Genomic DNA, 13,872 nt, shown 5'->3' on the forward strand with positions numbered 1-13,872 from the left:
GTGGCCTCCTCTGGCTTCACCACCAGCTCTGCCAAATAAAATAATGAGCTCACTTTTGAATGGGAGCTTTGCTCTCGCTGCTCAAATGAATCTCTTGGCTGCCATGAAGAAATTAAAAACTTGTATTTGATTACTCACAATGTCTTAGTTATTTGCTTTATATTATACTACTTATGTTACAACTGCAGTATGGGGTTAGTTGAATCCCAGACTACATGTTTTACACTTTTTGGCACACTTTGGATGTCACATCATTTGACAATATACCATGGACAAAATGTATTGATTCAAAGTTATCAATTGCTCTTAATCGGCACTTATGTGTTCGGAGTAGCGGACAACATCATGGTGTCATGCGTTGGTTGTTTTTGACGGTCATCATTGCTAAAAATATGTGTCAAAGCTGTCTCAAATTATTATTTTTACTATGAAGAGAGCAGCAGCAGTCTAGTTTCTGCTGAAAATTAAGTAGATTAGTAAATGCACCAGTCCACCTATAGCATTTCTGTTATTTAAAAAAGGTGACGTTTACCACCCTCTTCTGGTGCTTCTGCAGACTCAAAAGGACAAACTATATCAGCACTCTTTGACATATGCCTGAGTATCTTTTATATTGAATTCATGAGCTGCATGGATACCTCTGTTTCAAACTTCATCTCCCAGAAGCAGCGCATGGTTTTCACATTCTCTAAGTCGGGGAAGTAGGCCAGCTTGGTCATGTTTCGGCTGTTGGCACGCTGATGAACTGACTTTAGCTTAGCCATTCTCCCTGACGGGGACACTTGGCTGCCAGCCCTCTCCTTCTGAGATCTCTCCCCGTCTTCCCGGCCTGGTTGACCTCTCTGGTGTGTTTCTGTTGGCCGGGTATTTTATCTGAGCAGAGAAAGAGAGAAAGACAGAGAAAGGCTGCAATAAAGTACCACAAAGTTTGTAAGACAATAGCAGCATAACATTTTCTTTCCTAAATACTGAAACACTTAAAGGATATTGCCAGCCCAAAAAAAATCTGAGTAGTGCACAGGAGGAAGAGAAGGAGGGAAATGAAGAATGAGTAGGCAGTTAACTGGAGAGACCAGGCAAGTCAGAGCAGGAGAAGACCACAGAAGGAAATGAAGAAATAAGTGAAAGAGAAAAGGAAAGGAATAATTGACTATGAGGGATGAAGAGGAGGCTGCAGATTCAGAGAGAGGGACAGAGGCACAGAGTGATCAGGAGGAGGCAGATGAAGATGACAGGGAGGAAGAGGGTAGGCCTGCAGTTACCGCTGGACCATATGATTTGTTTATATTCTCGTTCCATATAAATTGCATACAGTAGCATTTATGTCATGTCACTCAGTGTTTTCAGTTTTTGGCTATTTTCATTCAGTTGTAGGCCTATATGTTATAGGGTTAGATATGTATACATATATACAATGTAAATCTTTACATATATACATAGATGATGTTTCTCTATCATAGAATTTGTTTGACGTTTTGTTTGATCATAATTACTGATAAAATAAGACACATTCTGATCTATTTTCTGTTCTATTTGTATCAGTAAATATGATCAAGCCATTTAATTCAATTTTCAGCTAAATTCAATTTTGTTTATAGTATCAAATCATAACAAGAGTTCACTCTTTTCAAGACACTTTACAGATAGAGTAGAGCTAGACCACACTATAATTTACAAAGACCCAACAATTCCCCCAAGAGCAAGAATTTGGTGCAACAGTGGCAACAGTTTTGGGCAGAAACCTCAGACAGACCCTTGGTGGGCAGCCATCTGCCGCTGCCGGTTGGGACACAGAAACAGATACAGATATATAGATATAGAGAATTATGATTCAAAATAATTATAGCAGTTGGTATGATGAACGGTGGCAATTAGGCTATAGTAACAATAAAGATACTGGTGGCCGGGTTGGATCAGTGGGTGGAGCAGGTGCACATATACTGAGAGAAATGCCTCAGCGCAGAGGTCAAGGGTTTGAATCTGACCTGTGACAATTTCCCACATGTTTCCCCTTTCTCACTTAAGCTGTCCTGTCAAATTAAAGGCAGAAAAGCCCAAAAAATAATCTCTAAAAAAAACAATAAAGATAATGGAACTATGACTAGAAATAATAGTTGTTGCGGGCATAGTAGGGCATAGCAGTGCGTTTACATATGGGGGTTCCCATGTAGTGTCCCCTGCCAAGATCTCTTGCTACCCCTTTGCCACCCCATGTAAAATGTTCTAGATCTGCCACTGGGAAGCACCCCAAGGTCCTCCAGTCCACACTCCAAAGTTACCGAGATTTGCTGCGTTCATGTACAATAACCTAAAGGAAAAAAAAAAAACTTGTTGAAAAATGTTACAGTCGTATTTAATTTGCAACGTCAGCCAGACTTACCATCCTAACGGTTAAACAAAAACAACCCAACTCCAATTTCACAATGTCCATCTTTATGTAGCCTAGAGTTTGTCTCGAAAACACAAACTAGACAGGAAGTTTCCTGATGTCCGACCGTCCCATCAGCACTTGAATGCACACTATATAGGCAGTGAAGAAATGAAAGTCGACTAAAAAGTTTAATTAACATATTCTTCGAATAAACGTCATAATCAGCTTTTAAAAGGGAAAGTCACATATGGACATAGGGTTTAACAAAAACAAAACAACTTTTCAACGGTTAAAATGAAAACAGTGTCTCGTCACGTGATCAAAGGTCAAACGTTTTGCGGGAACCAACCATAGACAGTATAGGAACCATGGATGTATTAAGAGAAATCAACATGGCGAATGAGATGGCATCGATAACACCGGACGCGGTGCAATGTCCCGTTTGTTTTAAAGACTTCAAGCCTGCCACAATTAACGGACACCTCGACGTTTGTCTGCTAAAAAGCGTTACCGACAGCAGTCCGTCAGCAACAGACGAAAGCGAACCTCCTTTAAAGAAATCTCGCAGTAGTGCGGAGACTGGACCAGCCAGCCCCGGTGTCAACAACACTATGGCCAGCTCCTCATCAATGGCCGGTGCACCGTCATCTGCGGTGTTTTCTCTGTTTCAGACCAACAAGAGTAAAGGTTCAGTCCAAGATGAACGGAACGAGTTAGTTTCAAGTACACAATCTCCTGTCAGCAAGGGAGTTAAACGTAATTTGCTGGGCGAGGCAGAACCAGGACCGGGTACAGATAATGTGAAGAGCCAGCCCTCTGGATTAAACGGACAGAATTTGAAGACATCCACTGATTTATCACCACGGACACTGCTAACTATAAACACGCCTCTGGCGGAGACCCTGAGACCAAACACGCTGGAGGAATACTTTGGTCAAAATAAAGTCGTGGGCCAGCAAACACTCCTCCGGTCACTTCTGGACTCCCAGGAAGTACCATCTCTGATCCTCTGGGGACCACCGGGATGCGGAAAGGTGGGGTGGTGACGACTAAGATGAAGCATCCATGATGCAGCATCACCTAACGTTACCCTTAACTAATGTCCCTTCGGTTTTATATGTAATGCTTGATTGTAGGGCTGGGTGATATGGAGAAAATCAAATATCACGATATTTTTGACCAAATACCTCGATAACGATACCGCAACGATATTGTAGTGTTGACTATTGGTGCTTTCACAAAATATTTACACAATGAGATTTTTGATAAATAATCATCAGTAATATGGATATAATGACTAAGTGGGTAAAGGCAAATAATATAACAGTTACAACAGTCTGGTAAGTTAAAAAAATGACATCACTTTACTGTAATGCAGCCTTTAAAACCAGGAAAAGACAACACTTATGTCATATCACGATATTACGATATCCAAAATCTAAGACGATATCTAGTCTCATTCTCATATCACGATATCGATATAATATCAATATATTGCCCAGCTCCACTTGATTGTAGCTTTCTCTCAAGCTTTAAAAAAGTTTTTAAGTTCAAAGTTTAAATCCTTAAAAGTACACCAACTTTTCTTCTAAAAATCAAGAATCTATAAATATGCAATTAATTTTTCATTTCAACTATTACACACATTTCTTTACTAAAAAGTAAACTCAGTGCAGTGGAGATTTAAAGTTTCATACGTGTACACATACGGGACAACGAATGGTCCCCAAACTGTAATGATACAAATCATACTTGAATGTACAGGTCTTAAAGGTAATTACATTGGTTAATGATTCAAATTGCTGTCAGATTTTTTTCAATCAACTAATCACTTCAGCGCTATGTAGTAGTAGTACAGTATAACAAGCAGTTCCTATAAGCAGTATTCAGGTTACAGGCTCCAGTTTGTGCCAGTGGTAGTAGCATGAATTTGTATTGCTCTTCCCTCGCTCGCACTTGATAAAGAGAGAGTTGAAACATTTACAGCATGTTGAAAGAGTAAGTCATTTATTCTCTGGCTGCCAGGTTGTTACTTGCAACTGTTCTTTGTCAGAGCGGAATACAGCATGTTAATGACTTCTTAGGTATGCCAAGCTACTGGGGTGGATTGTCGTACAGCAGTTTGCCATACTTAGACTTTGTCGACATGCTTTAGTAACACTTTATCTCCCTCTGTCAGTTGTCTAACAGCGCTCATGTTTCACAATTAAGGCCTTTTTAAAGGTTATTTTTGGAGCTTGCATTTATGAGGATGTTAGGATAATTATTTATCAAAGAATAGACAGAAATCACTGAAGTTCTTCTCTAACAGAGGCGCTCAAAGGTACATGCAATTATAAGACCTGGGAAATTAAATGACTGGCTCAAAAACTGGAGATTAAAGATGCTAAATAGGTGCTAATAATTTATCCCATTTAGATTCCAAAAGACATTTCATGTGTTTTAATTATATTTCGTTTTTGTATGTGTTTTGTTGTCTTTCAGACCACTCTGGCTCACATAATTGCCAGCGCCAGTAAAAAGAAGGGAACTGCTCGTTTTGTCACTCTGTCTGCCACCAGCGCGTCCACCAATGACGTCCGAGAGGTGATCAAGCAGGCGCGGAATGAGCTCCGACTGTGCAAGAGGAAGACCATCATGTTCATTGATGAAATTCACCGCTTCAACAAATCCCAACAGGTGGAATATTAAGCCAGAAAGACGTTCTCTGATCAGTGTTTGTACTGTAGGCTGCAACTCCAAAATCCAGCCAGTGATTGTATTTTTCATGGATTTCTGGGTCAGATAGTTTTTCTTCCCTTTATTTTTAAGAAGATTGATACCACTCTCATCTCTGGCAGTTAAATACGAAGCTACAACCAGGGGATGGTTAGCTTAGCTTAGCATAAACACTGGAAGCAAGGGGAAAGGCTAGCCTGGCTCTGTCCAAAAATAAAAATATTGTCCACAGCCTGTGGCAGTCTTAACTGCTCCATTATGAGAATGCGCGCTCACTCAAAATAAACACTCAGTCAATCCCCTCTCAACCAATACCCAAGCTCCTTTATTTGATTCTTGGAAAATGTATATTATTATTTGGGAGTCAGTAGAAAAGGATATAATAGATTCTATTTTGTTTTTAAAACTGAATGTGTGTACAGATAATTCATTGTTTTTATTTAATTTTAGTACATAAATCACGAGTTGCAGAAATAATTTTTCTGTTGTAACATTCTAACACATTCACAACATTTTAAATAGGTAAGGTTTAAGATTTGGCTTCTTTTTTCAGTAAAAATGCCAGCATGTAGTAGCTTATTTAGGATTGTACTGCTTTCTATTCCTTAACCTTACAAACGGTTGACTGTAGAAAACAATATTTAGACTTTGTGTAGCCTTGTGCTACATGACAGTAAATCTCTGTAAGTCAGCTAGCCAGGAGACTCGGTCAATAGTAGTGAAACATACACTTACTCTTGATATCTTGTCATTTCAGAGGTGGTCATTGTTGTTTTTTCCTCCCATATTTGCTTTGCTCTCTTCTTTTTCCCCACTCTGTGTGTGTAACTGTAGGACACTTTCCTTCCTCACGTGGAGTGTGGGACGGTGACTCTGATCGGGGCAACCACAGAAAATCCGTCCTTCCAGGTGAATGCTGCCCTGCTGAGCAGATGCAGGGTGCTGGTTCTGGAGAAGCTCTCTGTAGAGGCGATGGGCTCGATCCTGGACAGGGCCGTGGCCACACTGGGGATCAAAGTCCTGGGACGAGATCCAGCAAATCCCAAAGATCAAGACCAATCAGATGGTCACGAGTAAGTGCACCCCTGATGACCAAACCCTTTAGTGTTACACATCATGGCCGGGTGTCACCAGACAACCCAAAATCTTTTGGTGAAGGCCTGTTGTTAGATAATATATGGGCGGAGTGTACTAGTAGTTGTTGGAGCAACAGCAGTCCCTTCAGCTCTGGTCTGGTCTGATATGTTGACAGAAAAGAATTTGCATATGAGTTGTAGACCGTAAGACAGCCCTTAACTGCTGGCTGCAGTTATGTGATGATTATAAACACCTGAGATATGATCAAATATTTTTGTCAGATTTTTGTTTGTTTTGGATGCACTGAAATCTAGGCATGTAACATGTTGCGAGATGTAAGGGTTAGCCAGCTAATTTAGGGTTTGAACCAGAATGAAGCTGGCTCACTTTTATCCGGGATAAATCACCATAGTAACCTGTACTACACAGCTTAGAACACAATTACAAAATGCACTCAGTTCCCAGTTTATTACTGTAGGTACACCTACCTAAACTAAAGTTAATACAACATACAATATAACTGTCCTGCAATAAATCCTACCTTCATGAAAGTTATAATGTTCAGTTTCTGTTTCAAGTGTTTTCGAGAGGTGCTTACTCAACTTCATGATCATTTTGACGGCTGTAGCTTGTGTTGGAACTGTTGAATTGTATTGCGTTATACTAACAGTTATCATTTTGTTCACCCTATTTATCAAATTAAAAATTAAAAACAAAATAACAGAAACACCTCATTGTATAACCCAATAGAGAAACTGGCAACTGAGTGTATAATGTTCATATCTATTTTTCAATTTTAGAACTCTGTTATACTCAGAATTTCTGGATAGACCCCAATACTGTATGTTTCAAGTCTAATGTACCTTTTCCTACACATTTATAGTGTTTGTTTGTTTTGCTGTAATTGGAGAAATGTTTTTGTTAGGCAGTTATCAGAGCAGACTGAAAATTGTTGAAGTGCTAGCATTTAGGAATTCACCAGGGATATGGATGATGTGTCCTGTGCATACCTGAAGAGAGCTGCCCTTGGGTCACATTTTGTCACCATTTGAGGCACTTGGATTTCTGAGGAGCTAAAAAGAGTGGCATCCTCCAGAGGGCTCATCAGTACAGGACAGTTTGAGATGAGGATGATAAGAAGTCTCCAGCAAGCATATCTGGTGTAAATGTAAATTTTCTTGGTGGATTCTTAGTAACAAACAGTTATCTGAGTATGCATCCGTGAATTCCTTCTTTCTCAGGTGTAATATGATAATTCTGCAGTGACCTTATTGTCAGACTAGTTAAATGAGTAGAAATACTCTTAACATTAATATTTGGAATGAAATATATGTTATTGTTTGTATGTGCTTCATTGCAACAAAACAGACTATATTTTAAAGTATTGACACTACCAGTACAGTACATCTGATACACATTATTGTTTTCCTAGGCCAAAGATTTTCATTGAACAAAAAGCTCTGGACACCATCGCCTACCTTTGCGATGGCGACGCGAGAGCAGGACTCAATAGTTTGCAGCTGGCTGTTCAGGCTCAGGTGAGCTCGTCTCGGCCCAACCCATCAGGAAAAGATGGTTCTCAGGAAATCCTGGTTAAGGAGGACCACGTCAAGGAAGGTCTTCAGAGGTCCCATATTCTCTATGATAAAGCTGGTAAGCCCAGATGTACTTGTTTTGTCAATTTTACAGTTGGTACTAACCAAAGGTAACCTCTGTATGTAAACCCCAATGATTTGAGAAGTGGTTTGTGCAACTTTAGGGCACCATAGATTTACCAAAGTAACTTCTAAAACGTGTGCTTCCATGCAGTTATCTTCTGTTATTCTTTAAGTATAACCAATAATGGATAAAACTGTGAAACACTATCGGAGAAAAAAGATTCCATTTTTTTTTTCAAATTTGGTATTTAAAATTTTTGATTAGCAGCTAGCAAGTTAAAACATTTGTTTCCTTTTTATATTGAAATCTATTGCTTAATACCTAATTTACTTGGATGTTGTGGCAATTATGGCCTACAGAAGTAGTTTAAAACCTTTTTTTGTTTTGACTTTGGGGAATTCCTTGACATTTTTTAATCTCTAATAGAAAATAAAAATTCAGGGAATCCTATTGTTTGCAAAATCCATCTTTACAGTTTTTTTTTTATTTTAAAAATGTGTAATGACAGACTATCCTTCAGAATATAACCAAATGTATGAAATTAATCTGTAATTTGGAGAACGTGTTTGAGATTAGAGGACATCTGTCTAATTTTGAAACACTGACTCATCACTCAGCCCATTTAAAAAGGATTCATGCAATAGTAGGCCTGGGACAACGATGGCTTTAACAGAATCAAGAAGCGTGTTTTAGGATTATAAAAGAGGGTGTATCACACAGTTCATAAAAGTATTTCTGCACATTAACACACTGCTACATATTTTACAAATCCAAATATTGAAATCTTCTCAGCAACACCTGCCATCAATATCTTCACTTTAAATAACATCTAAATAACTCGAGGTCTTGAGCTTTACAGCCCTACCATATTACAGTCTAGAAACTGTGTTCCCTATCTTGTCACAGGGTTTCATATGAAATGCGTTGAATGATAAGAGATAAAAAGAACTCTCAACAATCCATGCAAACCTGGTGTTTATAGCAGTGTTCACGGTTGCTTAGGAGTGCCATGTATTACACAGTACACACATTTAAATAGAGCCCCAGTGTCCTTACAAAATTATATATAAAACTATGACTCTGCATAAGATTGGTATGCTGTACATTCATAAAACTAGAAAGTACTAGGATTTGTTTTTTTCTTATCTGTGATAGCTAACTAATGTATAAAACAAATGTGTATTTCATGTTTTTATCCTAGTTACAATATTTATACTGTAGTTTCAGCCACCGCAATCATTAACACTTCCCCACCCAGCCCCCTCTCCCACTCCCACTCACTGTTTTCATCAACTGTCCATCAACGCTGTCCTGTTGCATAACACATCAGCTGTCCCAAAAGATTGAGATGTTCTGTTCTCTGCTTTACAGGGTGATAAACCTGTCCCTCAGCTTAACAAATGACCTTAATGGAGACAGTATTCTTCCCTTCATTATGGGTTTATATGATCTGATCAGTCTAAATGTTGCGTGTTTCTTCAGACCATTGAGAATATTTGGAAAACGGTTGATGAAATGCCACCTGAAAAATGATTGGTCTTCTTTTCACGTATTTGTGTGTGTTACTCAAAGGTGAAGAGCATTATAACTGTATCTCAGCACTGCATAAGTCTATGAGAGGCTCCAATGAGAATGCGTCTCTCTACTGGCTGGGCCGCATGCTAGAGGGCGGTGAGGATCCTCTCTATGTGGCTCGCAGATTGGTCCGCTTTGCCAGCGAGGATGTTGGTAGGTGAAATGATTCATTATATCATCGCTGCAGTTATTCATCTACTGTGTTATGATCATTCAATACGCAGCTGCCAGCTTCTAAAAATGAGACCACAGCACTCTGGTTACCCTATAAGGTTTAGATGATATTTTACTGATCATGTTTCTAACTCTGCATGGCTGTGCAACATCATTAAGATGGTTGCTCTATTTGAGATACAATAAAGACAGTCTCTTTCTGACATCCCAAATCCCAGCTCATAACCAGCTAAATACGTTACTTCTTTTAAATCTTAAGTTATTAATTTACTGTTTTAACTTTTCATTCTTTGTTTTATCAATTCATTTTTCATTCATTCACTTGTTCTGTTAGACAGCAGTTACGTGTAGATTTATGCAGTTTTATTATGCGTAATGTAGTTGTATTTATTATGCTTTTATTGTACTAGTTGCAACAGCTTCAACAGTAAAAGCACTTTTTTCCTATTGTTTGGAAAAGTAAAATATGAATACAAAGTTACTCGTAGCAGTTGTAGTAGTATAGTGATTACTTTTACAGCACTTTCTCACTCACATCAGTACCGTAATGTTGTGTGAGAAACTAAACACTTTCTTTAAATAGCCTGACTGGCCAGATACCTATTAAAATGTCCCTAACCATTATATGGGAACACTGGATGGAAATAGCTTGTACTATTTTATTGCAGGAGAGAAAATACTTACTCAACTGGATGCTTAAAGAGAAATGAGAAAGAGAAAACTTTGAGCCAGAAAATGTATCCTTTAATGCAATCCGACTGGGCGGCCTCCGTCTCTTTTCCCATGTCTCTCCCAGGTATGGCAGACCCCTCCGCTCTTCCTCAGGCTGTGTCAGCCTTCCAAGCCTGTCACTTCATCGGGATGCCTGAATGTGAGGTAGGCTTACCTGACCAATCAGTGATAGTTTGGAGTCATATCAACCTACCAACTTACAATGGCTGCTACATACAGCTTACATCCCACTGTCTTTACCTCTGTTACTGCTCAACAGGTGATCCTGGCTCAGTGTGTTGTCTTTCTGGCACGAGCACCCAAATCTGTGGATATCTACAAGGCCTATGCTAATGTAAAGGCATGTTTGAGGAACCACAAAGGCCCTCTGCCCTCTGTCCCCCTGCACCTTCGCAACGCCCCCACCAGGCTGATGAAACAACTGGGCTACGCTAAAGGCTACAAATACAACCCAGCCTTCAGCGGCACCGTAGAGCAGGAGTACTTACCTGACGAGCTGCAGGGAATCGACTTCTTTACCTGGACACCTTCTGACCCATGAGGATCTGTTGCAATGCTGCAACAGGTTAGAAACCAAGGCAGCTGAATGGAATCAATCCTCTCAAATGATCAGTTGTTAGGGTATGATCTCAGTTTATGTAGCTGCTGATCCAAATTGAAAATTACAGTTAGTGTTTTTATATGTCTTTTCATTAATTGATTGTTCGCAGTAAACCATCAGTTCTATCATTTTACATTCAAATGTATCTCCAATTTGACTTTAGTCGGCCGTTTTCGAACGCATAAAAGGATACACTAACCATTTACAGTACTTCTAGATATGTTCATAAAATAAAGTCCTTAATCTGTTGAAATAAATAATAAAATACAAACTTTGTATTTCCTTAAAAGATAATCCAATGTTCACAATGGTAAATATGTATATGTTGATTTATCTTTATCCTGTCCTTTTAGCGTTGTCAGATATTGTTTAAACTAACTAAAATGTTTGTTTCTTTATGTCATGAATGCTATATTTTTTATAATCTGTATATATTTTGATGAAAAACTAGACAAATATAATATTAAAATGTCATTATACAGTTTATTGTCCAGTCACTTCTTCGGTTATGGAAACTTCTTCAGTTTTGGGCCATGGTCTGAAGGCAAATAACTGAAGATTAAGTTTGTACATTTCACAAAAAAAGCATATTTATTACATGGTTGCTTAATGCAATTTACTGTTTTTGGCTTCCCACACCTCATTGATCCAGGGGATGAAAGTGGCCACACAGGAAAAGACCATGGGCTTCCGAGGGGTATTACAGCCCTGTCCATTCACAAAACTAGTCACTCCTTGCACATACCACTTCCCATTTCTGCCTTCACAGTTCAGAGGGCCTCCAGAGTCACCCTGGAAGATAACGGCAGATATCAGAGCCATTGGAAAATGTTATTGTTTGTTTCACACTAAGCATGGAGTTGCATGGTTGTTCCTTACGTGGCATGCTGGCTCTCTCCTCCTGCACAGACCATAGTCTCCTTTGCTGAGCTGCCCCACCAGTCACTTTGACTACAGATATTGTGATCCACCACAGGAAGGAGGGCCTGCTGTAGTGTCGTCGCCTAAGGACCACCAGCTAAAGAGGAAATTACATGATAACAACTGAGCATTTGAATTGTATTTAATAATATATTTGTTTTACACAATAATACACTACTTCACCCCACATGAGTTGCATGTTGGTAGACTTGGCGGCAGGTCTTACAGTAGAGACGACCCTAGCCTGTGACATAGCAGGACTGGTTGTGGGCGAGAGTAGAACCATGCTGTGGCAGGTAAGTTGGCTAAACCTTGTCATTGATAACAGAACTTTTCTCCAGCTTAAGCAGGCTAATGTCATTCCTACATTATAGGAGGAAACACAAAGAATTAAACATCAGTAATAAAATATGTATTTTTTTATTTAACTGTCTAGAGTGCTTGTTTGATGGTGTATTTATTTAGAAAACTTTTATTTACTCAGCTGTTCTGAGTTTTTCAAGGGCATGTTTACTGTGTTTCTTAATAATCACCACAGATCTGGAGCGCTGAAGTGGTTATGTTGAGAAGGGAGAATGAATAACCTACCCACAAGACACACAGTTGTTCCATTTTGGATCTGGGAATTGCTTGTTTATATGTTTAAAAAGTAAATATCTAGTGCACTCATGCTCTAACCTGAAAATGTAACAATGTTCTAAGAAAATATATTAATTCAAGACCCGACATATCAATTCTTTTAATTTTTAAACAACTGTTTATCTGAGATGTAAATGCCACAAATAAGCTTCTCCTCACGTGATGAAGTGTGTATATATATATATATATATATATATATATACACATACACACACACAAATATACACTCATCTAAAGGATTATTAGGAACACCATACTAATACTGTGTTTGACCCTATCCTATCAATATGGGCCAACATTTCTGAAGAATGCTTCCATCACCTTGTTGAATCAATGACACAACGAATTAAGGCAGTTTTGAAGGTAAAAGGGATCCCCCACACCATTACACCATCACCACCAGCCTGCACAGTGGTAACAAGGCATGGCGGATCCATGTTCTCATTCTGTTTACGCCACATTGTGACTCTACTATCTGAATGTCTCAACAGAAATCGAGACTCATCAGACCAGGCAACATTTTTCCAGTCTTCAACTGTTCAATTTTGGTGTGCTCGTGCAAATTGTAACCTCATTTTCCTATTTTTAGTGGAGATGAGTGGTACCCGGTGGGGTCTTCTGCTGGTGTAGCCCATCCGCCTCATGGTTGTGTGTGTTGCGGCTTCACAAATGCTTTACTGCATACCTCGGTTGTAACAAGTGGTTATTTGAGTCAAAGTTGATCTTCTGTCAGCTTGAATTAGTCGGCCCATTCTCTTATGACCTCTAGCATCAACAAGGCATTTTCGCCCCCCAGGACTGCAGCATACTGGATGTTCCTCCTTTTTCAGACCATTCTTTTTAATCCCTAGAAACGGTTGTGCGTGAAAATCCCAGTAACTGAGCAGATTGTGAAACACTAAGACCAGCCCGTCTGGCACCAACAACCACGCCATGCTCAAAGTTGTTTAGATCACCTTTCTTTCCCATTCTGACATTCAGTTTGGAGTTAAGGAGATTGTCTAGACCTGGACCACACCCATAAATGCATTGAAGCAGTTGCCATGTGATTGGTTGATTAGATAATTTCATTAACGTGAAATTTAACAGGTGTTCCTAATAATCCTTTAGGTGAGTGTATATGCTTCTACATTTTAAGACTGATTTCCAGGTTTTAGGCAGGAGGAACTTTGTATTCTGTTATTGCAGCACTAATTAAGAGAGAGTATTTAAAATAAATAATTTGTAAAATATGGTTAAGGCAATCTAGTTTTGCTGATGGGCCATTTACAGGATCTCTGGGGTAAATTAATTGAGGGGTTTAGAGGGGTTTTGAAATGTAGATATTTTAAGGGGTTCTTATTAAACATAGCGATGAATAAAGAGTTAAAGGTGCTGTAGGTAGGATTGTGAAGATCCAGAACTT

The 13,872-nt window shown here is 39.1% G+C and overlaps 2 protein-coding genes across 2 annotated transcripts; one reads left to right on the top strand and one right to left on the bottom strand.

The window, feature by feature from the left end:
• Positions 1 to 2,533: 2,533 nt before the first annotated feature.
• Positions 2,534 to 11,391, top strand: wrnip1 (WRN helicase interacting protein 1). The gene is made up of 7 exons (XM_028594201.1): positions 2,534 to 3,405; positions 4,856 to 5,050; positions 5,924 to 6,162; positions 7,599 to 7,819; positions 9,398 to 9,553; positions 10,371 to 10,450; positions 10,566 to 11,391. The coding sequence occupies exons 1-7, from the start codon at positions 2,740 to 2,742 to the stop codon at positions 10,845 to 10,847; spliced, it is 1,839 nt and encodes a 612-aa protein (XP_028450002.1). The 5' UTR covers positions 2,534 to 2,739; the 3' UTR covers positions 10,848 to 11,391.
• A 122-nt stretch (positions 11,392 to 11,513) lies between these two features.
• LOC114565946 (proproteinase E-like) lies at positions 11,514 to 13,436 on the bottom strand. The gene is made up of 5 exons (XM_028594290.1): positions 13,424 to 13,436; positions 12,417 to 12,447; positions 12,140 to 12,191; positions 11,792 to 11,911; positions 11,514 to 11,699 (listed from the first exon to the last, which is right to left on the bottom strand). The coding sequence occupies exons 1-5, from the start codon at positions 13,434 to 13,436 to the stop codon at positions 11,514 to 11,516; spliced, it is 402 nt and encodes a 133-aa protein (XP_028450091.1).
• Positions 13,437 to 13,872: the final 436 nt, after the last annotated feature.

The sequence above is a fragment of the Perca flavescens genome, chromosome 12 (assembly GCF_004354835.1).
Source record: "Perca flavescens isolate YP-PL-M2 chromosome 12, PFLA_1.0, whole genome shotgun sequence".
Taxonomy (NCBI): domain Eukaryota; kingdom Metazoa; phylum Chordata; class Actinopteri; order Perciformes; family Percidae; genus Perca; species Perca flavescens.

What these genes read in the sequence shown, in the direction of transcription:
- wrnip1 (XM_028594201.1), top strand. Translation starts at nt 2,740, where the DNA reads ATGGATGTATTAAGAGAAATCAACATGGCGAATGAGATGGCATCGATA. An exon ending in GCTTCAACAAATCCCAACAG is followed by an intron (nt 5,051 to 5,923) that starts GTGGAATATTAA and finishes GTGTAACTGTAG; the next exon opens with GACACTTTCCTTCCTCACGT. An exon ending in GACCAATCAGATGGTCACGA is followed by an intron (nt 6,163 to 7,598) that starts GTAAGTGCACCC and finishes TTGTTTTCCTAG; the next exon opens with GCCAAAGATTTTCATTGAAC.
- LOC114565946 (XM_028594290.1), bottom strand. An exon ending in AACAACTGTGTGTCTTGTGG is followed by an intron (nt 12,192 to 12,416) that starts GTAGGTTATTCA and finishes CCTATAATGTAG; the next exon opens with GAATGACATTAGCCTGCTTA. An exon ending in CAGGAGGAGAGAGCCAGCAT is followed by an intron (nt 11,700 to 11,791) that starts GCCACGTAAGGA and finishes GTTATCTTCCAG; the next exon opens with GGTGACTCTGGAGGCCCTCT.